The 27,859-nt window shown below is 41.1% G+C and overlaps 2 protein-coding genes across 3 annotated transcripts; both read left to right on the top strand.

Moving 5' to 3' along the window:
* Nucleotides 1-171: 171 nt before the first annotated feature.
* Nucleotides 172-2,555, top strand: LOC128318094 (GMP reductase 2-like). The gene is made up of 5 exons (XM_053233152.1): nucleotides 172-286; nucleotides 495-601; nucleotides 711-753; nucleotides 1,744-1,903; nucleotides 2,425-2,555. The coding sequence occupies exons 1-5, from the start codon at nucleotides 229-231 to the stop codon at nucleotides 2,450-2,452; spliced, it is 396 nt and encodes a 131-aa protein (XP_053089127.1). The 5' UTR covers nucleotides 172-228; the 3' UTR covers nucleotides 2,453-2,555.
* LOC113538166 (butyrophilin subfamily 1 member A1-like) lies at nucleotides 2,502-27,199 on the top strand. Of its 2 annotated transcripts, none has more exons than XM_034303258.2 (8): nucleotides 2,502-2,639; nucleotides 3,119-3,175; nucleotides 5,065-5,415; nucleotides 7,901-8,179; nucleotides 8,442-8,543; nucleotides 11,214-11,246; nucleotides 12,850-12,876; nucleotides 26,252-27,199. In XM_034303258.2, exons 2-8 carry the CDS (start codon nucleotides 3,121-3,123, stop codon nucleotides 26,800-26,802), a joined length of 1,398 nt encoding a protein of 465 aa, XP_034159149.2. In that variant the 5' UTR covers nucleotides 2,502-2,639; nucleotides 3,119-3,120; the 3' UTR covers nucleotides 26,803-27,199. The 2 variants fall into 2 exon arrangements, with proteins under 2 accessions (XP_034159149.2, XP_034159148.2); XM_034303257.2 differs by lacking the exon at nucleotides 2,502-2,639 and adding an exon at nucleotides 2,862-3,008 and having other exon boundaries at nucleotides 26,252-27,198.
* Nucleotides 27,200-27,859: the final 660 nt, after the last annotated feature.

The raw sequence follows: 27,859 nt of genomic DNA, 5'->3' as shown, positions 1-27,859 counted from the left end.
TTCTAAATGGATATTCGGAACACTTTGTGCATTTTGTCAAGGACATGCGGCAGAAGTTCCCTTCACACACCATCAGGTCAGTGGTTCACCCTGTCTGGCAAACACAGCACACTGTTTATAGAGACAGATAGTGAGGTAGAATGTATGTGTATGGTTGATAAGACAGTGGGATTGTTGTAAACATAGTTGTAAACTTCTGTCAAGGCTGGTAATGTGGTCACAGGAGAGATGGTGGAGGAGCTGATTCTCGCTGGTGCCGACATCATTAAAGTGGGCATCGGTCCAGGTGATAACACAAAATCATGCCACTCAATTCTTATGAAGAACAAGTGGTTTTGGGTTAAACAGCTTTGGTTAATGTCATATAAACATCATCCACTGGTATCTGTGTGTTGTCATTTATCATGTATGTGTCTTAATTTACCTGACATATATCATTTATGACATATAAAAATTATCTGATGTACATCATATATGCTGGTTTTTCTGTGTAGGCTCAGTGTGTACAACCCGTAAGAAGACAGGTGTGGGCTACCCTCAGCTGAGTGCTGTAATTGAGTGTGCTGATGCTGCACATGGCCTGGGTGGACACATCATCTCTGTGAGCTACAGTTGTCTGCTTAGTCCACATTAATGAACCATGGCATTTATGTGGGAGAACAGATGTTTTTGCTAGATTTTAATCATTTTCTTTATGGTTTCTCACCCAGGATGGAGGATGTACCTGTCCTGGTGATGTCTCTAAGGCTTTTGGTATGTTTCACTGTTCTGGAATATGACGCGATATGTTTATTACACAGTACTAGCATTTTGCTTGCAGTTATTAAAATAATTTTATCTCAAAATGCTACTATTAAAAATATTACTGTAAACAGGGGATAGATTTTGTGTTCTACGATATGTATCCTAACACTTCAGAAAGATAAGAGAACACTATCTTTAGATTTGCCTTTATGCTTGTCTTGGTAGGTTGTCTGTAAAGGTCCACTACACCATTATGTTTGATTGGTGTTTTGCCTTCCATGAAGAAAAAAGTAAGGGCTTATTCTGCTGCGATACAGCCAAGGGTTGAGGAACTAGCAGTGTGCATGGGACAATGGTTCCACAGTGTAATCACGGTCCACCATATTTATTGATAGAAAATGTGATGATATCTTTGTGTCAGTGGTGGATACTGGGCCACTGGGCTTGGCTCCAATTCCTCTAATGGAGACACCAGTACCATTGCTTGGGATGAAACACTACATGCTGACCTACACAGCACACAGATTCATTGGCATGAGACTGTGCTGACATGTCAGAGCATGTGTGATTATGGCTACAACTGAGGAATTTCAAGTGGGCAGGCTGCCATGCACAGGCTTTGTATGTCTAGGTAAGATCATGGTGCAGGGAACTCCTGCTTTTCAGCCATGACACAAAGGCATGTGTTAGAAATGGTGGCGCACAACTGACCTCTCAAATGCCAAACATAATAAGAATATAAAATGGGAGGTTACAAAGGTAACAGATTCTCCATCTAAGTGGAGGACCGGCAATGCATTTGATAACAAATGAGATGTCATAGTGGACGTATAGGTTATCCAATGTGAGATTACGATCACTAGGTGACAACTTTGCAAAACTACCAAAGCCAAGAACAAGTACCACGTACATTTACCTGCCTGTTCTCATGTTTTTTGTGCTCCATATGTGTAATATACTCTGCACTATATTTGATTGGCTGTGTTGCGTGATGGACAGGTGCGGGAGCGGACTTCGTGATGCTGGGTGGAATGTTGGCGGGTCACTCTGAGAGCGGAGGTGAGACCATTGAGAAAAACGGCAAAAAGTACAAACTGTTCTACGGCATCAGCTCTGATACGGCCATGAAGAAGCACGCAGGAGGAGTAGCAGAGTACAGGTGAGAGAAAGACTGGCAGCATACTGAGTACAGGAGAAAAAAATCAAAATGTAAAGTCATTACACTGTGTTTTAACATGTGTAATGTTATCAGAAAGGATATCAGGCAGCATGCAGTAAAGATATATTCTGTAATTCTATAATTCCCGTTGTCTTGGACATCAGTCCCTGTAAATGATTTTCAGAGAGAGCAGCTGTTTTTATTAGATAGTGTAGAAAACAAAACTCACTCAACTCTCGTCTGTCTCTTAAATTGCTAGCCTATGTTATCCAGGTAGCTCACTACCACACTGAACATATGCTAATTTCACACTCTTATAGTGAACTCATATAATGAACTCTTTTTCACTCTCTCTTTCACTTTTTTCTTTTTCACTGTTGTTGCACAAGCCAATAATACCATACACTAATATAATCTGCAAAACATAGCATGAATATTTTAATTTGTAGTTTTTCTACATAGAAATCACTACCATGCCAAAAATATCCTAATTTAATTTTAAATATCTGCTCTGTACTCAGTGTCTGGCGTAAAGAGCACTTCGATTAACATGAGTGTGCACTGAACACAGCGTTACAGCAGTCTGGTGTAAATGGGGATTAAGAGGAGCTCTGTTTGAGATTTATGTACAGATGAGGAGATGAGAAAGCTGGACAGACTGAAGGACTAAAGCTCTGCTGCATCACTCTCTTTAGGAAGACATGAAGCAAAAATCTCACTGACATCGAATGGCATTGTGGGTAAACCAAAGTTAAACTCACCAACATGTACATTAAAGAAGTTTAAATTAAAAGAGTCAACATGCAATATCATTACAAAATTAATCTTGAACGCCACTGAAGATAATTATAAAGAGTAATATGTAAATCCTTCAGGGTGGATTTTCCTTTTAATAACCGGGTGAGTGTTTTAGGTTGAATATTTGCAGCTAAATTAGTCGCCTGGAAGACCTCACTTCCCAGCATGCCCCGTTAGAAAAAAGGGCGTGGCTCACAAACGAACGAAAACGAAAGTGAGATACAAACAACTGAAAATGTGAGCTGTGAGATGAAGTGTCTTTATTTTCCGCCTATTCTTACTGAGAAAATATAAACATTAAAAATGAGTAGGTGCTCTAAGTTTTTAATAGAAACGATATGAGATAAATTGTGCACCAGGTGTAATTAGTATAATGTTATTTATCTTGTGAAGCAATAATATTAAACTGTCTTTCAGGGATGTTTTTATTTGTGACTCTCCTGATCCTCTACGGCTTTATGGAATCTCAATCAGGTATGAAAACACCTATTGTGTGTGTGTGTGTGTGTGTGTGTGTGTTATAGTGAAGGCTATGAGAGAGGTTCTGTGTGTTTGGTGGAGTGTAAAGGCTGTTAATTGAAAACAGTGCTCTGTGACTTGCTGTAAGTGAAACCTGGTGTGTGGAAGCCCTGAATGTTTTAAACCTAGACCTGAATACATGATACCTGAATACCGGAAATTTAGTGCGGTGGAGGGAAGAGGAGTAAAAAATGAAGGTGGCTGTAGACTGGCAGAGAGAAACCCTCTCCAAGCGTCTTCTGTGAAACTGGCCATCACTTCTTCATTTTTATTTTATTTTTTTTTCAAGAAGAGAAGTAATGGTCCGGAAGTACACTGATTAAACTACAGTATGTCCGTATCCACAACACAGTTAGGCTAACGTTACGTGTTAAAGAAGAGTGAATGCACCATTACTGGTAATTGTTACTAGCACAGCTAGCTAGTCTAACTGCAGAGAGCTAACTTAAAATCAGTCTCAGTATGTACAATGCAACTTAAAATACACACTTCCCCACCGAATTTACTTATTAACTAATACAAAATCGATAACAGAAAAAATACTAAAGAGTTATTGCCTGATCTAATACAGATGATAGAGCTGTAATTAGGAGGCGGACTCTTCTGGTGATGTTAATCAATAGTGTACTAACCATATACAGTATATCCACTCACCCTCCACTTTATTAGGAACACCTGTACACCTGCTCATTTATGCAGTTATCTAACTAGCCAAAAATGTGCCATACAGAATTTTTTTCAAAATTGTTTAAAAATGTATTTAAGATGGAAAAAAAACATTTGCACAAACATTCATATGCTTTGCTTTGACACTTGAAATACAAATAATTAACAAATATTAAGAACATTCAGTAAGACGTGACGTCATGTTCAGGAGAAAATAAAGCTTCATCCCATTCTCCAGTAGTAAACTACTCCATCTTGGTAAAGCGCTGCCAGTGTTTAATCTGGTTTTACTGTATTTTTTTATCCTTAAGTTTTTGGTCACAGTTGAATTATCTGGCTGTTCTGGGCACTTAGGGATTTCAGACACATTTTTCTTTTTGAACAGACTGAGATGGGGAGGAGTAAATGGGGCATTGGGGAGTGTTTATGAAATGACAGACAAGAGGCTCATGTAAACAAAAAAGCACTCCAGACACAGTTTACCATATGAGTTTTCCACATAATACACTGAGGTCATGGCTTAAACCATCATTTTTTTCACGTTTTACAGATTTTTCCAGGATATTTGTACAAGTAAAATAAGAAATAAAAATATATTGACTAAATACGACTATAACTTATTGCTACTTGCATTACTAGGCCTGTAAAATGTCTTTAAAATTGCAATTAAATTTGAATTTAGTATTTTGGTGAGGGTTAAACTGTTTGGTGAGGTTAAACCTCAGACAGAGCAAACAGCATCAGTAGAGCTACACTATGCAAGAATATCATGAGAGGTCAATATATATATATATATATATATATATATATACATATATATATATATATATATTTATATATATATATATTTGTTTAAAAAAAAGCTTTATTGTACATCTATACATAAAAATCCATTTGGCCAAATGGTTTAGGAAACATGATTTGATGGACATAAATTAAGTAAATTAGTAATATATGGGACCTTCCATGTTTTTTTTTTTTTAACTTTAAATTTACAAATTTGTTCTGAAACCCTTTTTCTTATTGTGTTTACCATTGGTGTTATTAGTTAAGGCAACAAACTAAATAAAAAAAAAACACATCTAAAAATAAGGCATATAATTCAAAGTAAAATAAAATAAGCTCTGTCTTGATATTGATATACAGTATTTGTTTCTTTTTGGGGAAAAAAAAAACAGAGCGATTAAAGATTTTTGGTCCAGAAGGTCCTCTTGATGCTGTAGCTGGTGAAGATCTGGTTCTGCCATGTTTTATCAAACCCAGCACGAGCGCTGTGGACATGACAGTGGAGTGGATGAGACTAGAGGAAGTAGCTTCATTAGTGCATCTCTATAAAGATCAGAAAGAGAAAAATGAAAAGCAGGCTCAGTCCTACAGAGGAAGAACATCACTGTTTAAAGAGGAGCTACAGAAAGGCAACGCTTCACTCAAACTCTCAGCTCTCCGAGTCTCTGATGAAGGAGAATATAAGTGTCTCATTGAAGACAAATCCTGGTATGATGACATCACTGTTCACATCACTGTTAAGGGTAAGATCCATTTCTGCACTGAAGCTTTACACAGTGAATGTTATGCTACAATAAACTTTCTTTTCTCTTAACATCAATGGTTTGTACATAAATAATGCACATCCAAAATCTGTCTCAAAATCTGTATTTTTCACTGTGTTTATTTATTTATTTATTTATTTATTTGAGAGGGTTTTAGAATGGGAGTTCACTCACTGACTGACTAAATCACAGGTTTCTATCCCTGCTCTTGGAGAACCCCCTGCCCTACACAGAGTTAGTGTTTTCCTGCTCTAACACACCTGATTTAACTCAGGAAGGGCTGTTAATTAGCTGATTAGTTGAATCAGGTGTGTTGGGAGAAGGAGAAACACTAAAACATGCAGGACAGAGTACTTCAGGACCAGGGTTGGGAACCTGTGGATTAAATGATCTCCAGTACAGGAGACACTCAGACATACACTCACTAGGTGGCGGTGTGCATGTACAGCGTGGCTTGGCTAATCAATAAGTAAAAAGAAAAAAATATGATTAACGTGAGATTCAATTTATGCTTCAATTATTTATTTTTTTAAATAACATCCACTGCAGTGAACAGTAGATATTCATGCAGTGTATGATTTCGTTAGTTTGTGCTTCACTGCCATGTTTTCATATGAGTTCAGCATTTTCCCGTTTCATTTTGGACACAGAAAACATGCCCATTTTTTCTTATTCTTCACACAGCTGCAATTATACAAAGATTCAGCAGCTGTGGTTTCATGCATGTGAAGCATTTGTCCCACTTTGTCTGCATTTTCCAAGTGGTTTGTCACCTAGCCTTCTTATCACTGAAAATAATGTAGACATATTTGCAGAATAAAATAGTCTGTAATAATTTATAAGCTAATAGTATTTCTGAACTATAAATTCATTTTGTATAAAAACTTTGAGTTATTTGTATGAATAATTATTCAGTAGTTTTAAAATAATAATTCATGTTTACTTTACCCAATTTGAGACAGTATTATCTTTACGACACCTGCATGTTTCAGAATTGCTGCTGCAGCACGGTATCAGTTTCTGTGGGGACGGTTATGTATTAACTTTACTAACATATGACAGAGGAGCTAAATGTGCACCACAACATCATGGCCAGTTTGAACACTGTTTATTTTTCCTGATGAGTGATGGGGAAATAGATAGTTATGTGGATGATGTGAGAGGGTGTAGATGCTAAGAGTGTTTCTTTGATTGATTTATTTATTGTCTCCTGATGTGCCCAAACCAGGATCTTAACAACCTACAAGCCAGCAGGAAGGATTAGGGAAGTCATTTGTTTGTTTGCCTGAAGATGCAGTTACCTAACACAAGTTAGTTACTGTTACACATTACAATATACAGTTGGAGCCATAAGTTTACATATGCCTTGCAGAATCTGCAAAATGTTAATAATTAAAAAAAAAATCAGAGGGATCATAAAAACTGCATTTTGTTTTTTATTTAGTACTTCCCTAAATAAATAAGCTATTTCCCATAACAGATGTTTATATATAGTCCACAAGATACAATAATAACTGAATTTGCACAAATGAACCAGTTCAAAAGTTTACATACGCTTGATTCTTAATATTGTGTGTTGTTACCTGGATGATCAATGACTGTTTTTGTTTTGTGATAGTTGTTCATGAGTTCATGAGTTGAACATTCACTGATGATCAAGAAGGCAACACACTACATTGAGAGCCGGGGGGGGGGGGGTGTAAAATTTTGAACAGGATGATCGGTGTAAATTGTTATTATTTTGTTTAAAGATGTTTTTTTTCCTTTAGTACTGCTCTTCAGAAGCTAAATAATATATTTACATGTTTCCCAGAAGACAAAATAATTACAATTTACACCGATCATCCTGTTCAAAAGTTTACATCCCCCTGGCTCTTATCGTATCGTGTTGCCTTCTTGAGAATAAATAAATGTTTGCACCTTTTGTAATAGTTGTGTATGAGTCTCTCAGTTGTCCTCAATGTGAAAAGATGGATCCCAACATCTTATAGCCACTGTAGGAAAGGGGTCAAATACGCAGAAGATGTTGGAAAACCAAATAACATGCAGGACCTGGAGGATTTTTCTGAAGAAGAGTGAGCAGTTTAACTGACAAACAAGGGCCTCATGAACAACTATCACAAAACAGCTTATTTAGGGCAGTACTAAATAAAAACAAAATGCAATTTGTATGATCCCTCTTTTTATCATTATTATTATTATTAACATTTTGCAGATTCTGCAAGGCTGTATAAACTTATGACGCCAACTGTAAGTAGATTTATAATGTAAAATTAATTATGGTTACTGTTACTAACGTACTGATGTGTATTAAAATGGTAGTAGATGCTCATTTAAACTGACAATTAAAAGGAAATAATAACCTCCACTGGGAAGGTTACATGACTTTTTTTTTATTTTGAGGTTAAAATCTTTATATGATTTCATTATATTTAAAACAGTATTTTTTGTTTAATGACTATAGTTCTGGGAAGCCACCCAGTGATCACGATGGAGAGTTATGATAACTCAGGAGGGATTAATCTAGTGTGTGAGTCCAGAGGCTGGAACCCTGAACCTGATGTTCTGTGGCTGGACAGAGAAGGAGCCACTCTGCCTGCTGAAGATACACAGACACACAGAGACACAGAGGGCTTCAGTGTGAAACGCCACGTCACTGTTTATGATTATAGCGACTCCAACAGATTTTACTGCAGACTTCAACAAAAACATCACATGATGGAGGCAGAGGTTATCATTAATAGTAAGTATCAGTGATGAAAAACTCTTAGATTTAGACTGTAACATTCTGCTGTAATCATTACAGATGAGGTGATTAAAGATGAAACATGAGCATGATGAACATACACTATTTTTGCATTAGAGCTTATGCATTATTTTTTATTATATCTATTAGTGATTTTGCTACAGTTCTGTCTATAAGAGTGTGTTTTGCAGTTATCAATAATTCTTGCAGAGTTTCTTAAAAAATTATCTGTAACTCTGTAAACTTGGTTTCATTTTAGGTAAAGTCTTTGGTGTTTGGAAGTGGGTTGTCGGCATTTCAGTTTCAGCATGTGTTACTGCTGTCGGATTGATAGTAACTGCGGTTATCTGTTACAAGAAAGGTAATATTTAAATAATTTCCCTTCATAACATCTCTAGCTTAAATTATACTACACTTTATACCATAGCTTTACTCCACAGATTCCCAACTCTGGTCCTGGAGAATCTTCTGTCCTGCACATTTTAGTGTTTTTCCTGCTCTAACACGCTCACTTTAACTCAGTAAGGGCTGTAAATGAGCTGATTATCTGGATCAGGTGTGTTAGAGCACAGAAAACATTAATATGTGTAGGACAGGGGGTTCTCCAGGACCAGGGTAAAGAACCTGTGCTTTAGTCAGTAGTACACAGGAGTCCAGTTGGCCGTGTTCTCTGTGAAGAGGATGATTTAATTCAGTCCTGTCTCAAACTCTTACCTCTGTCTTTTCATTTATTCACTTCCATTACCACAAGACTTTTTCAGAAAAGTGTAATGATATTTCATTAATGAAAGATTTGGGAAAGTACCGAGTCTCACCTACACATCAGAATGTTATTACAGTGAATTCACACGGAGGATAATTAATTAATTAATTAGTCATGACATCAACGTTGTTTAACTTTAACACATCTTTCCAAACTGTCGAAATAACATTAACATTGTCTTTAGTTCCAGCTTTTGGCTTAAGTCTGGTACATTATGCATATCAGCATATTAATATTTATGGCTCAGCAAATGTAAGCATTTTAGGCCAATCTGATGAATAGATGGTGATTTGTCAGGCTTCTCCTAAGCTCACTGTTTTTTCCATGAGCTAATATACTAGCGTACTAGTGTACTAGAGCCTCCATTCAGCAGCAATCAGGAGCTGGAAGAACTGTGAGTAGAGAGCATGTTGTTCTGTCTGTCAGCACTGCATGCTGTACTGCTGTTAATCCTCCACATAGCCGTGCCAGTGCCACAGTGTTCAGCTCTGATGATTCTCAGCACAGCAATCACTGTGGTTACTGGATATAAGAAGTCTGTTAGTGAATGAGCTACACCTTTACCTCAGTCTAATCAGTGTCTATGACAGGTGAGGTAGTATGTTGCATGGCTGGGGTGACAGTAGTGTGGTAGCACTGGCTATTAAAAGGACTGGGGCAACAAAACTATGCCGATTTGAGCACAGTAACAGCTTTACAATGATATAAATGTCTAAATAAAATGTACAATTATTATCATTAGCCAGAGGCTCAGACTGGGTCTCCATGGGTTGTTGTTTTACAGAGTCATTCTTATAATCGTTATTGTGGTGAAGATTTTTGTTAGGAGACGTTTATTTAACGTTTATGGAAGAAGTCTCAGTTACTCTTTCGGTTTCCTCCATTTTCTCCATAAAATGATAGACTGCGCTTTGTGTGTGTGTGTGTGTGTGAGAGAGAGAGAGAGAGAGACTGATGAAAGAATGACTATAATGTTGCGACCTTTCCTTCATTAATAAATCAAATATTTCAATTGTTAGCACATTGCTGTGCTATAAGTGGAATAACACACTCTTATTAATTTCGCATAACAGCACGGCCTGTTGTATGTTCTTTCTTAGCTAACATTTTATGACATAATTTGTACATAAAATTACATAAAACTAGAAATCTACTTGAAGTGCTGCTCAGTATTTCAAGATATCACTGTGCAATACTGTTTCATATTTAATAGGTAACTGTGCAGGAACTAAGCAGGGGTGAATGAATAGTGCTACATTAGCAGTTACATAAGTACATACATTAGTTTCAGTCCACTAATTTGATTGGACAAGCGGTGTTCCACGAGAGCTGATATGTTGTTTAACAGCACTGGGACATTTCACCTTTTTCACCGCTTGTCTGTGTTTGCTACAAGGAATTACAATTCTAGCAATAGTTTGTTAGAGTGAAAACGTTGCTGCACTTACTACAGTCTGTCAGTCAGTCTGTGTGTTACCATGGCAACACACACTGCTCCAATCAGCATAACTTTACCACTCAGACACTTCATTATCATAGAGATAAATAAAAGTCCACACCTCAGATATTGCTGATCATGACCAATGGCCACCAATTCAAAGAATGGCGCAGGGGCACCAAGAGCCATCACAGACAAAAGGGGATAGCCTCAGTTACCATGCTTGTTCGACTCAAAATAAAGAGAACAGGAACTGGCAGGAACCTCCTACTAGAAACTCTGCTCAACATAATCATTCAGCTCATGCTATACACATGTAGGTCACTCTTAAATTTGTATTCCTACACACATCAGTCACAATACATTATATTGCTTTTGTTGAAAATTATTTAAGGGCAGAAATTACAGCTCCTTCTCATGTTTATTTAAATGAACGCTACCAAATTATGGGCAGCTCAGGTCATGTATCCAGATTTGGACAAGAGGAAGTAAACAGGAAGGAGGCTTATGGAGTGAAATCAAAGTCAGCAGAACTGATTTCACTCCATAGAGGGTTCTGTAAGAAGAGTAGAAAACACATCAGTCACAATACATCAAATTACTTGTTTTCTATACGACTCATAACTGACCTGTAACATCATGTTCCACTTTGTGAAGTGTGCTTAATCATTTAACAAATCTATAACATCAGAGGACAATTACATTTCATAACTGCAATCTGATTTGTGTTGTACATTTACCTTATCACTATATTACACTGCTTAATCTGCTTATACTTTTATTTATAGAGAATTTACACAAAATACTCAAAACAATTTTATCTGTTTTAGCCTCAGAGCTTCAGAAGGAGAAGAGATACGCAGGTGAGAATGAACTTTTTTGCTTCAAAATGTGGTAAATTCAAACAACTGGCTCAAACGATTCCTCGGACTAATCATATGGTGCACATGGTACAATATTTTTTCATTCCTCCCTCACAGCTTTAGTTCCTACCTGCAATTACTTCCTCTGTACTGCATAATTTTAAATTTGTTCTCAAACTATTTACATGTGGTTAATGTGCACATACTCAGATTTTGATCATGGGTATTTTTATACCCCTGAGTTTTACCATGTAGAAATTACAGCACTCAGAATTCATTGTGCTTCTGCCATCAGCAGTTACATTATCAGTGAAGATGAGTGAGCCAGTACCTGAGGCAGCCATACAGGCCCATGTTTTACAGATGAGGTGGTATGCTTTGGATTTACATTTACAGCACTTATCAGACACCTTTATCCAGAGCAACTTACATTTATACAACAGAGCATTTGAGCATAAGGCAGCTTGGCAGTACTGGAATTTGAACTCATGACCTTCTGTTGAGTAGCTCAACATCTTAACCACTGAGCTACCTGAGATCCTCTGAGAGCCCTGAGATCTTGGGCAGTCCCTTTTCACTGCCACAGGCTGCTCTTGCCATTGCTCTAATACAAGTTAATCTTGATCTTATCTGTCCACAAGACCTTTTTTCCAGAACTCTGCAGGCTTCTTTAAGTACTTTTTAGTAAACTATCCTGGCCATCCTGTTTTTGTGGAGAACTAGTGGTTTGCAGTGTAGCCTCTGTATTTCTGTTCATGAAGTCTTCTGCAGGCAGTATTCACTGACAAATCCACACCTGCCTTCATTATGGTGAGAATTCTTCTGTTATCAGCTGTGGAGGTTTTCCTTCGCCTACCAGACCCTTTATGGTTACTAAGCTCACCCGTTCTCTCTTTCTTCTTAATAATGTTCCAAACAGCTGATTTTTTTTTTTTTTTTTGAGCCTAAAGTTTTATTCTTGTCTCTCAGCCTTATAATGTGTCCTTGACTTTCACTGGCACAATTCTGGTCCTCATTCTGACAAACAGCAAAAGAAGACTCTAAAGGTGACCAAAAGCCTGGAATTAGATGCTGAGATCTCTTATACCTGCACTAATGAAGCAATTAAACACACCTGAATAATCACTAACACCTGTGAAGTCCTACGACCCAAATATTATGGTGCCTTGAAATGAGGGTGTATGTAGAAAAAGTGCTGTAATTTCTATATGGTCAAACTAAAATGTATAAAAATACACTTTATTAAAATCTGAGGATGTGCACTGTAACAACATGTGAATTGTATGAGTACAAATTTAAAACTGTGGAGTACAGAGGCAAATAAAAAAATACACCTTTGCCTCAAGCATTATGGAGGGAACTGTGTATATTTAGTAAGAGGAAAAGATTATTAGACTTATATTTCTCTTATTTCTTTACATTTCTCTTTTTTTTGGGGGGGGGGGGGGGGATCTACTGATGGCAATAAACCTGTTTCTGGTGTTTTAAATATTGATTTTTTTTAAATGGTTTGTACTTTTGGTCTAATTATTTTATTGTTATTTTTGTGGAATCTAATTGTATTTGATTAAATTAATATAAAATATTGCTTCGTGTTTCACAGAGTTGATAAAGAAGAAGTTGTTTGCAGGTAAAAACAATTTGACCTTTTTATCTTCAGTACAGTTAACTTACAGTGTCTACTGTATTTACTATATTCTGTGTGTGTGTGTGTGAGAGAGAGAGAGAGAGAGCGAGAGTCAGAGAATGTCTAACCTCAGGAACTAATTCAGACAAAGAAATGCAAAGGCAGTAATTTCTAACCCATGTCAAAATAAAAGTATCCAACACAGGAAAAAAAAACCCAAAAACATTAGTTACCATCCTTAAAATTCAGAGGAAATGATAGATTGTAAAAACACAGGTAGTAAGTAGACTTATAACACTGGATAAGAGGTAATCAGTTTAGTCTATTAGCTAGTATATAAACATTTTCATGCTTTTCTCTCTTCTCTTTTATAGCCATAGTGAGTAAATGGGGAAACAGCTTTGCTGCCAAGAGCTCACACACAGCGAATTTAAAACTTTACATTTTCTAAGATTTTTTTTTTCATGGGACTTGCCCTTTTTTATTAGCATTTTTATTTTTGATGGAGTTAAGGGAAGGGCCCTCTCCTGGTTCAGGTCTTATTTGTTCGTTATCAGCTTGTAGATGTAAATGGTGACTTCTCTAGGCATACTAAGGTAAAGTTTGGTGTTCTGCAAGGTTTTGTTTTAGGCCCACTGCTTTTTTATATATATGCTACCTCTCTGTAAAATTATTCATGAACATGGTATTAGCTTCCACTGTTATGCTGATGACACACATTTATGTTTCAGCATAGTGTAGATTAACTTACCAGTAACCAGTAACTACCAGTGGAACTTACCTTATTGTCTGTAACTTACCAGTTCTCATTTCTGAATGTATGGATGATAGATGCAACCATGTAGCGGCTCAGGTTGGGCTGAACTCTCTGCCCAGCCTCCCTCATACTCAATCCATGGTTCAGCAAATGGTTACCAATGTGGCCCTGATCTCATCTGAGACAACTGTCTCCTCATCCTCCTCTTACTCTCACTTCTTCATCTCTTGCTTCACCATTGACTTCCATTTTCCTCCAAAACAGGAGAGCTCATCTGTGGCCTTTTATAGTGCTAAAGCTCTGATTTCTAAGTTTACAATTCAGCAACTCTTGTTTACACCTGTGAGGAGTGGGTGTTGCCAGTTGGTGTACTGTATAGAGTTTGGCATTGTGATTGGCGTTGCTTTCCAAAGGGACTAAAGAGATTTTAGTTTTGAATGTTGTGTCTAATGTAGATAAATGTGTGTAGTGTTTTGCAAAAAGTGTGATATAGAATTGGAAACTGAGTGTAAAGCAGGAATTGTGCTTGCAATTTAGCAGACTTGGTTTAGGGATTTGGTGCATGAGTTTCAGGTTTCGGTGACTGGGAAAAACTGTAACATCCTTGAAAATCTTTTTTCAGTGTTCAGAGAGTCATCTTTTAAAATTCAGATTTAAAAAAAATCAAGTTTCTATATTCAAATTTTTTTTTCAGTGTTCAAAATTCAGATTGAATAATTCAGTTTTCAGATATTCAGATGTACAGCACACAGCCATCATTTTGTTTAATTTTTTATTGAATGGCTTTTAACATTGCACCATGCATGCAGGTGTTTTTATTAAATGTTTAGGTAAAATGGCTTTTAGCATTGCACCATGCATTCCTCAACCAAATGCAGTTCTGTTCTTCAGCTCTGGGATGAGTCCGATCTCCAGTCTGAAACTGAAATTTCATGTTATTATATCCTCTGATTACAGTGTATGAGTGTCGGGGGAAAGGAACAGTGTGGTCTCTGTTTCACAGAAAGTAATCTCTTTATTGAACTAGCTTGCTACACAGCTGCACACTCCAAAGAAAAGTATAGGTGTATTACTGTATAGGTTGAAAAAGTATAGGTTACTGAGCATTGTCAATCACTGTGGCTTCTTCAAGCGACAGTTCCAGCGAACAATAACTGGGTTTTGTGAATAATGTTAACAAAACCACAGTGTAACACCTAGCTCCAAGCCTCCAAGCCTCCAAATGGATGGGCCAAAAAAATGGCAAAAAATAAATGCCAACCTTTACATATTTTGCATAGGAGCGTCGCCTTTTAACAGCACAAATGCATAAATACGCCAAAATAGTAGTCTTGTTGAGATGAGCCAATCAACATGTGAATCCAGAATGATTGATAGATGTGCAGGTGTTTGAGTCTCTGCTTGAAATATGCCTTGATACGGTGCTGTCACAGTAAATCTGTCTCAGTAAACGAAGGTTGTTTTTTTTTGTTTTTTTTTTTTGAGAGTCAAAAACAGCACTTTCAAGCTGAGAAAATGCTGAAATTTATATATACAGTACATATACGTATGTAAAAAAAAAAAATGAAACCAAGATAAATCATGTCAGAATTTTTCCACCCTCAATATGAAATTACAACAAATAAAAACACATGAAAAACAATCAGAAACATTTTATGGAAAAATTTAAAAATTACAATAACCTGGTTGCATAAGTGTGCACACCCTTTTATACTGTAATTGGGGATGTGGCTGTGTTTAGAATGAGATGAGACAAATTCCAAAAGGTAATTGGTAATCAAAGTAATAATTCCATAATGCCAAAAGGTATGTTTGGTGCAAAAAAAAAAAAGCACATCACCAAAAGAGCACCATACCCACGGTGCAGCATGGTGGAGGCAGCATCATGCTTTAGGGCTACTTTTTTTCAGCCAGAACTGGGGTTGAAGAAATCATGGAGGGAATCATGAATCAACAAATACCAGTTGATTTTAGTGCAAAACATGCAGGTGTCTGCTATTAAGCTGAACATGAAAAGGGGTTTCACCTTTCAGCACAACAATGACCCAAAGCATATATCCAACTCAACACAGGAATGGCTTAACCAAAAGAAGATCAGTGTTTTTGAATGTCCTAGCCAGAGCCCAGACCTGAATCCAACTAAAAATCTGTGGGGTGACCTGAAGCGGGTTGTGCACAGAAATCATCACAAAAACCTGCAATTTTAACAGGGGATTGTAGGCTTTTTATATTCATTGTGTGTGTGTGTGTGTGTGTGTGTGTGTGTGTATAGATAGATAGATATACACACAGTGGGTCCATAAGTCTGAGCCCAGTAGTGAAAATCCTTCTATTTTGCATTCTTTTCTAATGTAATACAGCAATTGCAATTTTCAGTACAAATTACAGTATATTTCTGGCAACAACTTGAATGAAAAGTAGAATCTTTGAAATATTTAAAAATTAATTTTAGATTTTCTTAGTATTTGGTATGTCTCCCTTTTGCTTTAATGACAGTGTGCACTCGAGCTGGCATGGATTCCACAAATTTTTGCAAAACCTTATGATCCATTTTAGATCAGATCCATTGGAGTGTCATCTGACATAAAGAGATTAGGCATGAGGAAAATCTGACCTTTTGTACAAAGCAGTTAACATGGTCAATGTCACACATTCGCTTACATTTAAATAAAGACCTAGAAATAGTGCTTGAGAATCTTGTATGTTAAATAATTTTTTAATATACATTATAAATATGCCTACAATGAATTGTAAAATGTAACACTTCACAAATAATGTTGATGGTGATTATAACTGGAGAGAGATTTTAAAGGAACATGGTAGAAATATGGTTTGATTTTGGAGATCAGTAAGGCAGTGTTCAGGTCGTGGAGCAAACTGATGAAAAACTAGTGCTGAGCAATAAAACAATATTGATTAGTATCGGAATAAAGTTTTCCTCGATAACGATGATAAGCTGAGGGATTCAAATTTGCTAGACTTTCATTTCTTTTTTCCCCGTCTTGTTGAAAGAGCTAACGGATGCATGTAGGGTTGGTGCAAAGCTGGTACAACAGCCAATCAGGCTGCACACTGAACTGCACTTGAGGGAATCACTTCGAGTAGAGAGAGGCCTGAGAGCTAAAGTGAAGATGAAGGTGGGTCATCTACTCTTGATGACATTGTTCCAGAGAAAGACCACCACACTTCCGGTTCAGATATCTGAAGCATTACGAAGAGCAGTTAAGCCCAGAATACAGTTCAGGGCCATATCCCATGCAGAGAAGTAGCGGAGAAGCTCAAAATCAGTGTTATGGGGCAGAGACTGATGGGCACATGATGTGTGAGATCAATGTCACGTCAGTGTCACTGTTGCCCTGGTTTTGGAGACTTAGTCATGCGGTTCTTTAAAAATGGTGTTTCAATTTAAGTTCACCTGTGGAACACAAGAGAGTGGGGAAGTAGGTCTATATGTGAGACAGGATATGGTCCAGTATGATTTACTAAAAAAAATAGCTGTATCATAATTAGGCCCTTAGGCTAACAGCAGCACTATCCAGCTAGCTAACATCAGGCTAACTATTGTATTGTGTAAATTAGTAGCCACGTTTTCTAAAAAGTCAGATACCATCATGCTAACTATATTAGCCTATATAACTAGCCCTTAACCTAATCATGCTGATAATATTCCATTCATTCTCAGAGATTTTAGAGGTCAAAATTATTAGATTTATTTTATAATTAATAAATATGATAGTTTACATTCTATAAATATGTCCATTTACAGTTTAAAAAGTCCAGAAAAAACCATATCAGTTTGTGATATTGTAATTCATAAATATGATCTATTTAAGGTTTTTTTTTACTTAAAGATAAAACAGACTCAGCTGATCCTTTTTCTATTCAACCATCCATACAATGTCAAATCATCATTCTTCTATGATTATAAATGTTGTTGAAATTATAATAAATATTAATAATAATAAATCCACAGAAGCAGGAAAATGGTTTAAAGGCAGCAACAAGTTTGAATTTTGAAATTAGGGGCTGGGGTTGTCCCTTAATTTACCACATGGAAGGTGGAAACCTGTAACCTGTTTCAGGGCTAAAGATATGATGCCACTAAGTACAGTGGAGAAATAAGAGTTCTTCCATGTAGATCTGTATAATATTTTGTAGACTGTGTAGATGTATATTATGTTCTGGTAATAAATATTTAAATATTGTAAACAGTAATGAACACTTGCTTTATTCAGTCAGCATTATTTAGAAGGGTATTCTGTAAAAAGTGTGACAGTGTTATGAAATTCTATATTGTAATAATTATCCAGATCGATCAATATAGAAAGATTTATTGTGATAATATTTTTGGCCACAACCCAAAATCACAACCCAAAATCAGTATCATGTTAATGAACTTGGCTCGAGGCGCATTGCTTGAAAGTAAAAACCTCCTGAAATCTTTCTAAAAGAATCAGTAAGCTTATTTATATCAGTTTATAACACATTATCTGTCCTGTCTGAATGTACTCGTATTCAGTTACATCACTAAGAGGTAGAAAGAGCAGCACTGACAGCATGGAGTGGGAAATCTGCCTCTGCATTTCTGAAGTGGAAATCTGCATTTCCACTTCAGTTCATAATCACTCTCAACTAGAGGTGTGTGTGGGGTTTTAATCCTTCTTATGCTGTCATTATTTTTGTTTTTAACTGCTTGTTGATGTCTTTGGGATAATTCACCCTTACCTGTTCACCACTAGAGGGCGCTCCAATCTGAGACGTTTTTGAGTTGCCAAGAATAAAGGAAAGGAAACACTGTGTTGTGGCAGCCATCCTGGTGTCGTGTTTGTGTTCCTGAAACGGAGAATAGACATAAATCAGTGTGATAAAAAGGACACAATATCCAGCTAAGAATCATTAGCATACTAATGCAAAAATAACACAAATTGGTGATGAGTGCAAAGTTCCCACTGCTTGTTATCAAGCTGTCAATCAAGATTACACAATGGCTTCTATCATCGGGCATGTCGAGGCATTGGACGAAGCGAGGGAGCAATGGTCGAATGGTCTGAGCATTTTGTCGAGGCTAACGACATCAGTGATGATAAACAAGTAGCAGTGTTTCTCAGTGTCATCAGGGGTTCCCCTTCAGGAACTCGAGCTGCGTCACGAAACGCTATGGGAACGCCCCCGCATGACCGCGCTCTGAATCACGTGTCTAATCCGTCCAATGGATGGGTGAGACGTCACAGGCGGGGTGACGTAGAGACCCGGAAGCATAAAAGCCCGAGCGGCGAGCCCCGCGTTAGCTTCCTGTTTTCAGCAAGCGCTCTGTGTTTATTGTCTGTCTATTTTCTGTCTGGTTGGTGTTTTATCGTTGGCATGCCTAAAGCCAAGGATAAGACGAAGGGCGAGAGCGGGCAGCGCTTCAGGCCGTGTGTTCCTCCCTGTCCGCTATTTATTACGGGCGGGGATACACACAGTCTGTGCGTTGCCTGTTTGGGAGCGGAGCATGTTCAGTCGGCTCTCGAGGGAGCCGGCTGCGCACATTGTGAGCGTTTACAGCTGCACACTCTCCGCTCCCGCTGGGCTCTCTTTGAGGAGGGAGCCCTCACTAGCGTGCCTCGCGGTGCCGGCCCCGCTTCTGCCGAGGCAGAGCGGTGGTTGCGCTCGTGGGGCTCGCAGATGGACCTGGCGGAGGGAATGGAGACGGGCCCGTCCCTTTCTCCTTCCTCACCCTCCAGGTCCTCTGTCCCCTCCCTGGGCTCGGAAGCACGCTCTGCGGTTTCGTCCCCCCGGGGAGCGGACTCGGCGCTCCACCTATCGTCCTCCGAGGAGGTAAATGTGGAGAGCGTCGACCCTGAGCCGCAGTCTCCTCAATACGGGGAGCTGCTCGAGGTGGTTGCGTGGGCAGTCGCTAAGCTTAGCATTGACTGGCCCGCTGAGTCACGGCCTGAGCCTCAGGGCTCTAGACTGGAGGAGCGTTTTTTGCGCAGTAGGCCGCCACCTCCGCCCCGGAGCCTGCCCTTTTTTCCGGACCTCCACACTGAGGTGTCGAGGTCCTGGAATAGGCCGTTTTCAGCCCGGTTGTTCAGCCCCACTTCTTCCCATTACGCTAATGTGGCGGGGCTGGACTACTCCGGCTACAGGGCGATGCCCAGGGTTGAACAGACGCTAGCCAGCTATCTGTCCCCTGCTGCTGCATCGTCCCTGAAGGCTCCGGCGTTGCCTACCAAGCCGCTGCGGACCACCTCAGCGCTGGTAGGCAAGGCGTACACGGCAGCAGGTCAGGCACCATGGCGGTGTTACAGGCGTACCAGGCTGACCTGCTTAAAGAGCTGGATGAGCAGGGGGAGAGTACGTCTGAGCAGGTAGCTGAGCTCAGGCGGGCCGCTGATCTGTCCCTCCGCGCCACCAAGGAGACCGCCCGTGCTATCGGTCGGTCTATGGCAGTCCTGGTGGCGGCGGAGAGGCATCCCTGGCTGACCCTGTCCGATATGAAAGAGAAGGACAGGGTCGTGCTCATGGACGCCTCGCTTACTCCCTCGGGCCTGTTTGGCGACGCGGTAGACTCCGTCGTCGAGAGATACCAGCAGGACCGTGCTCAGGCGGCGGCGTTCCAGCGGTTCCTCCCCCGTCGCTCTCTAGCTCGTGGGGCTGCCGGGCGGGGGCAGCCCCCTCCGTGTACGGCCCCCTCCTACAGGGAGGCCCAAAAGCAGAGCGTCGCCTCCCGTGCTCCCCCGAGGCGGGAGCAGGAGTCGCGACGACGCTCTGGGCCCGGCCCTTCAGGCACTAAGGCGGGTCTGAGGACCGTCCTCATGTCCAGAAGGGCCGCGGCTAAGAAGCCCTGATGGTTTTGGCCCAGGGCTTTCGAGGGCGGGCCCCTCTGGGGCGACGCGGCGTACACCTCATCTTACGGTGCCCGGGTCCCCCCAGTGCCCTCAGGAGGTCGATCTGCCAACCCTGCCACCTATGGTGCTTCAGGGTGCAGCAGTCTCCGGCAAGCGCCTCTCCCAGTTCTCGCCCGGCAACGTAGCGGGTCTGGGAGGCTCGTGGCCTCTCCTGAGGCCTTCGCAGCGGTTAGCTCATTTCCCCCATGTCGGTTCGCCGCCTCAGGGCACCCAGCTAACCGCTTCTATTACACCAGAGGTCAGTCTCGAGAGACTGATTCCCTTAGTGAGCTTTCTGGCAGCGTGGAAACTTCTGCCGAATGTGTCTCATTGGGTCCTGCGTACTGTAGAAAGAGGCTACCGAATTCAGTTCGGCTCGCCTCCACCTCGTTTTTCTGGGGTTCTTCCCACTGTGGTGGGTCCCGAGCAGGCTCTGGTATTGGAGCAGGAAGTACGTACTCTCCTGAGGAAGGAGGCCATCGAGGTGGTCCCTCCTCACGACAGAGAGTCAGGGTTCTACAGCCGGTACTTCATTGTTCCCAAGAAAGGGGGAGGGGTGCGTCCCATTTTGGACTTGCGGCAATTGAACCTCTCAGTCGCTCGACTGAAGTTCAGGATGCTTACAGTCACTCAGGTCGTGTCTCAGATCAGGTCAGAGGACTGGTTCGTCACGATTGACCTAAAAGATGCGTATTTCCACATCTCCATCCTTCCCCCGCACAGGAAGTTCCTGAGGTTCGCTTTCGGGGGCGAAGCTTACCAGTATCGGGTTCTTCCCTTCGGCCTAGCACTCTCACCCCGCACCTTCACGAAGTGCATGGATGCTGCCCTGGCTCCTATGCGACTACAGGGCATCCGCATACTGAACTATATCGACGACTGGTTGATTTTAGCTCATTCAGAGCAGATGGCGGCTCGGCATCGAGATGCCGTTCTCGCCCATATGAAGGAACTGGGGTTAAGACTAAACGCCGAGAAAAGCGTGCTTTCTCCAGCTCAGAGAACCGCTTATCTAGGCGTCGTGTGGGATTCGACCACGAGGCAGGCACGTTTGTCTCCTGCTCGGATCGAGTCGGTCCTCACAACGGTCGCGAGAGCGAAAGTAGGCCGGTCACTCACTGTAAAGCAGTTTCAGAGACTGCTGGGCCTATTGGCAGCTGCGTCTAACGTGATACCATTTGGCCTGCTGCACATGAGACCCCTACAGTGGTGGCTCAAGACCAGGGGGTTTTTCCGAAACAGAGGAAACCCGCTCCGCATGATCAAGGTCACGCGGCGATGCCGCCGTGCCTTAGCTGTGTGGAGAGAACCTGGGTTCTTGTCTCAGGGCCCGGTCCTGGGAGCTCCTGGTCGCCGCGTAGTGCTAGCGACGGATGCGTCCCTCACCGGATGGGGAGCGGTCATGAGTGGCCGTCCTGCCCGTGGTCTGTGGAGCGGCCGCCATCTCACTTGGCACATCAACCGCCTGGAGATGCTGGCCGTGTTTCTAGCTCTGAAACACTTTCTCCCAGACCTAAGAGGCCGCCACGTGTTGGTGCGCACCGACAACACGACAGTGGTCTCTTACATCAACCGCCAGGGAGGTCTGCGTTCGCGCCCCCTTTACAGGCTGGCGCTCCAGATCCTTGTGTGGTCCCAAGGGAACCTCCTCTCATTGAGAGCGGCCTACATCCCTGGTCATCTCAACGTGGGAGCGGACGCCCTGTCGAGGCAGGGGCCGGTGCCCGGGGAATGGAGACTCCACCCCGAGGTGGTGGAGCTCATATGGCGTATGTTCGGCAGAGCCCAGGTGGATCTGTTTGCGACGCAGGAGACGTCGCACTGTCCCCTTTGGTTCTCTCTGACTCATCCAGCTCCTCTTGGACTGGATGCCATGGTACAGCCGTGGCCGAAGCTGCGTCTGTACGCCTTTCCTCCGGTCGCTCTGCTCCCGGGAGTTCTGGAGAGAGTGTGCCGGGACGGAATTCGTCTACTGTTAGTAGCCCCGTTCTGGCCGGGCCGAGTATGGTTCTCGGACCTGATTTCCCTCCTAGACGGCTCCCCATGGGAGATTCCGATCAGGAGGGATCTCCTCTCACAGGCGGGGGGCCATCTTCACCCCCGCCCGGAGCTGTGGAAGCTGTGGGTGTGGCCTCTGAGGGGGCACAACTCCGCGCTTCCGGTCTCTCAACCGAGGTTGTGGAGACCATCCTCCAGTCCAGAGCTCCCTCTGTACGCCCTGAAGTGGAAACTTTTCACTTCCTGGTGCGGAGACCGCCGGCTTGACCCTGTTCACTGCCCAGTTGGTACAGTGCTGGAGTTCTTGCAGGCCCGCCTCTCTGCGGCACTGACCCACTCTGCCCTGAAGGTGTACGTGGCGGCTATTGCGGCCTGCCACGCCCCTCTCGATGGCCAGTCAGTGGGCAGGCACCCCTGGGTGACACGTTTCCTCCGCGGTGCGCTGAGGATCAGACCTCCAGCTCGATCTCGGGTCCCCTCGTGGGACCTGGCCGTGGTTTTAGAGGCTCTCTGCAAACCCCCCTTCGAGCCCATAGAGGAGATTTCGGACCGTCTTCTGACGTTGAAAACTGCCTTTCTCTTGGCAATTTCCTCTCTTAGGAGAGTGGGGGATCTTCAGGCCCTCTCGGTGGCCCCTTCCTATTTAGACTTTGCGCCTGGTTTGGCCAAAGCATTCTTGTACCCCCGAGCGGGGTACGTACCGAAAGTCCCCTCCTCGGCACCACGGCCGGTCGTGCTGCAGGCTTTCTGTCCTCCTCCCTTCAGGGAGACCGACCATCGGAAGCTCAATTGTACGTGTCCAGTGCGAGCACTGGACGCGTACGTCCACAGAACTGCCCTGTGGAGAAAGGCGGACCAGTTGCTTGTTTGCTTTGGTCCCCCTAAGAGGGGTTTTCCTGCTTCTAAGCAGACCCTCAGCCGGTGGATTGTAGAATCCATTTCTCTGGCTTTCGAGTCGTCTGGTCTCCCCAGTCCCCTGGGGGTCAAGGCTCACTCTACCCGAGCGGTGGCGGCCTCTAAGGCCTTTCTGGCAGGTGTGTCCTTACAGGACATCTGCAATGCGGTGGGACATCTGCAAAGCTCTGGCTTTTATGCTTCCGGGTCGCTACGTCACCCCGCCCGTGACATCTCGCCCATCCATTGGACGGATTAGACACGTGATTCAGAGCGCGGTCACGCGGGGGCGTTCCTATAGCGTTTCTTGACGCAGCGTCTCGTTCCCTCGGGGAACCATGGTTACATACGTAACCTGGAGACGTTTTCTGATAGGAGTGTGTAAGTGTAGAGTGTGTGATCTTTCACTGCCATCTAGCGGGCAGATAATATAACAACTTCATAAAACTACAGTTTACTCTGTCAAGATGAAACTCCTCAAACTTCATATCAGTCATTTACATTAAAAACAGAGGAACAAGAAACAAATAAATAACTCCGTTTTTTTTTTACACAAACTCGAGAGGAGACTGATAAAAATGCGGTTATATTTCTTTACAGACAGTGGATGATTGTTTATTTGGTAATTTAAAAATTATTATAAATTATTAGGTGTTGTTGCTAAGCGCTGATCGGAAGTAAACGTTAAACTAGCTACTTTTATTTTGGTGTGAGTTTGAAAATATCTGCTGAGAAGTTATGTGTGTCTGTGTATGGGAGTAAGAAAGTGACATAAAGATTTGAATATATATATATGTGTGTGTGTGTGTGTGTGTGTGTAGTAAATAGTAGATAGAATAGTAGATAAATAGAATTGTAAATAGTGAAAATTAAAGACCATTACATTCATAATATTGAAATATATACGGTTGGAAATCACATTTGTATTTATTTTGAATGAATATCCTTGAAATTCAAGTTATCTCTTTTTTCAGTGTTCAGAGATTCATATTTTAAAAATTCAGGTTTTCAAAAAAAATCAAGTATCTATATTCAAATATATTTATTCTGACTGAATAATTCAGTTTTCAGATATTCAGAAATCTGTATTCAGGTTGCTAATTTCAGAGCTCAAATTCAACCAATCAAATTCAGGCTACAAAATTCAACACGGAAAAACTTCAAGTTTAACATCCGGGTTACTCAGGGCTAGGCAAAGGCAATCGAGCCTGGAGCGTGTTGTACCGTTTTGCATCTCCTGTCATTAAATGCTTCCCCCTCTCGGGAGCGCGCACCTGCATCACTATAGCAACAGAACAGTAGCTATGTTTACATGGACACTAATAATCCGATCGTAATTGGACTAGAAGCACAATCAGATCTAAAAAGTCACATGTAAACACGTCAATCGGAATGAATTGGCCAAAACCGATTAAAATTTCATTCGGATCGTAAGGGGTGGTTTAAACCTTTTCTAATCTGATGGAGAGGACATGTAAACACTTCATCGGGTTGAAAATGAAACCAGATAGTTCTGCACATGTGCAATGACTTACAAATCACGTAATGACGTATGACGCACGGCTGTCAGCGGTATTGGGGCTCTGACCGTAGCCTCACCAGGTGCCATGTTCCCCTCCACCATTGAGCATAGTGTCATAAATGACTTTCGTGTCATCCTAAAATTCTCCTTCCATTCCTCGTCTGTGAAGTGGTGCAAGACGACGTTGTCCCACCAGTCCTTGCTTCAGACCCTCATCCACAGATGCCTTGTTCTGGGCATTTTAATTGCTTGATAAATACACGCAGTACCGCACAAAACATCACACGCTCGTCGTCTTCTAATTAGCAGCTGAAATAGGCAAATGTTAAGTCCGCTTTTTAAAACGAAAAAAAGAAGCAATGGCAAGAGAGTGGCTGCTAGTATCTGCATGTTGGAACAGCGGGAAACGTGTATTTGTGCACTGTGCGCATGTCGGAAGATCAAATCCGATTCTGTCATGTAAACGCACATATCAGCCCGATTACTTTATTCAGCGTTCTTGTAAACACTGCGATCGGATTAATCAATCTGATTGATTTCATTCTGATTGAAACAAAAAGTGTCCATGTAAACGTGACTAGTGAGAAGGCAATCATGGATTTGAATCAGATTAATAAAGAAATGTGTCTTATGAGTAAACCTTTGAGTAAATCACTGTTCTTTACTCTTCACTGTTCAGCTTTATGATCTGATTGAATTCAGCTTCACTTGTAAAAATGAAAGATTATAAATGTTAGTAAAACATTGTGTGGAAATAATGTATTATTCTGAAAGAATGATTTGTTCCACCATGTATGTGGAAAAGTGATGAGTATAAAACTCTTTGCCTCTCAGAGGTGAATGTTGTTGTTGTGCTGGACAAAGAAGTCTAAGAGATTTATAATCATGCAGTTAGAAAAGAATTGAAAAATGCAGTTTGTCTCCATCATGGACTTTAGAGTCTCGTGTTCTCTTCCAAAAGCTAAAACTTACCAGATATTTATCACTAGAGACACTCGCTCAACTGATTTTGTCCATCAGGATCAAGTTTTTCCTCAAATGTTTTTCTCTCATGTTCTGTGACTCTTTCTCTGTTTTTCCTGAAGAACAAAAATTACAAACACAAATAAATCACTAAAGTAAAGTTTCAGAAAGAAAACATTTTATATTTCTCATCATTGACAGACTCCTACCATAAACTGTACAAGTTTTCTCTTTTTACAAGAGATCATTTAAAAATGTTTCATTATTTAATCTTCTACAAATCCTCTTATAAATCCTAATGAATATGATCCAATGGATGATGATTTAATCTTTTTTACCTGCATACTCATATCACACACTGTGTGTTTCTGTCAGTGGATGTGACTCTGGATCCTGATACAGCAAATCCTCATCTCATCCTGTCTGCTGATGGAAAACAAGTGACATGTGGAGACACACGACAGGATCTCCCTGATACACCACAGAGGTTTACTTCTTATTCCTGTGTTGTGGGAAAGGAGAGTTTCTCCTCAGGGAGATTTTATTATGAGGTGCAGGTCAGAGGGAAAACTGCATGGACATTAGGAGTCGTGAGAGAGTCCATTAACAGGAAGAGGTTGTGGATTACACCGAATCCTCAGACTGGATTCTGGACTGTGGCTCTGAGGAATGAGAATCAGTACTTGGCTCTTGCTGGTCCCCTTGTTCGCCTCACACTGCGAGAGAAGGTGGAGAAGGTGGGGGTGTTTGTGGATTATGAGGACGGTCTGGTCTCCTTTTATGATGTGAAGTCCAGCTCTCATATCTACTCTTTCACTGCTCAGTCTTTCACTGAGAAACTCTATCCATACTTCAATCCTTGTTTAAATAAAGGAAGTAAAAATTCAGCACCACTGATCATCTCTCCTGTATTTAACACTGAATGAATTTTCACCTCACACATTTAATCATCTATTAAATGGTGAGAATAACAAGAAATATTTTACTTTTCTGGTGAATTTTAGAAATACATATTCCCTTTTAAAGTGCTGTACAGTTTATTTTAATACCTGGGGTTTGTTTTTAATTTTAATCCTACAGTCTGTTTTTTTACACATTATGATTGTGGAACTTTGTCATTACAAATCAAATATTAATAAAGATCATTTACAGTTCACACTGAGTTTTACTGCAGAATTGAATCTGATCAATAAAATGGATTAAGTTCAGCTGCTGATGTTTGTTTAGATACAACCGAACAAAACTGTTTCTCCTTCAAACTCCATCAAACACAAATACAATCAAATTCAGCTTTTATTTAGAAATAAAAATGTCAGGGTTATGCTGTTCTTTAAAAAAAAGAAATGAATGAATGATTAAATGAATCCTCCTGCCATCTGCTGGTACAATGCGGAAATGACGTTTTTCATCAATAAATGTTATTATCCTGACTGGCAGAGGGAGCCTCATTAATATTCATGAGGAAGCGCTACCTGATTGGTCAGTGACACGTTTCGGCTCTGACGTTTCATGTTGCTGCACGCGACCGTTTTGTGGCTGCTGTGAAAAGTCATGGTGAGGAGATTACACTGACTAGTGCAAGAACCAGGATTAACCACCCGGAAATACACCTTTTATTTTAGTTTCTGTTTGAAAAGCCAGCTAGCTCTGCAGTAAAGTGACATTTTCCTTCTGCTTTCTTCAATATTTCAGTCCCGCTGTGGTTTTATGGAGTAGGTTTGCCACACTGAAATGAAAATGAGAATGTCATTATGTGATAAAGGGGTAAATGCTGAGTGGGACAGTAAGTCACTGCCACTTTCATCTGTTTTGTAGTGAAGTGATATCGAGCTCAGGAGCACATCAGGAAAGAAAACTTTCTCATCAATCAAGCCTTATTTCTAAAGACTGTTTCTACTTTTCCCTTTCTTTCAATATGATATTGTTTTTTTTTACTTTGTTCGCGGTTGCCATGGTGATTAAAACCGTTGCGCAGCATGAAAC

The sequence above is a fragment of the Pangasianodon hypophthalmus genome, chromosome 4 (assembly GCF_027358585.1).
Source record: "Pangasianodon hypophthalmus isolate fPanHyp1 chromosome 4, fPanHyp1.pri, whole genome shotgun sequence".
Lineage (NCBI taxonomy): Eukaryota > Metazoa > Chordata > Actinopteri > Siluriformes > Pangasiidae > Pangasianodon > Pangasianodon hypophthalmus.
The sequence above is the reverse complement of the archived record's forward strand: the minus strand, read 5'-3'. Positions and strand labels throughout refer to the sequence as shown.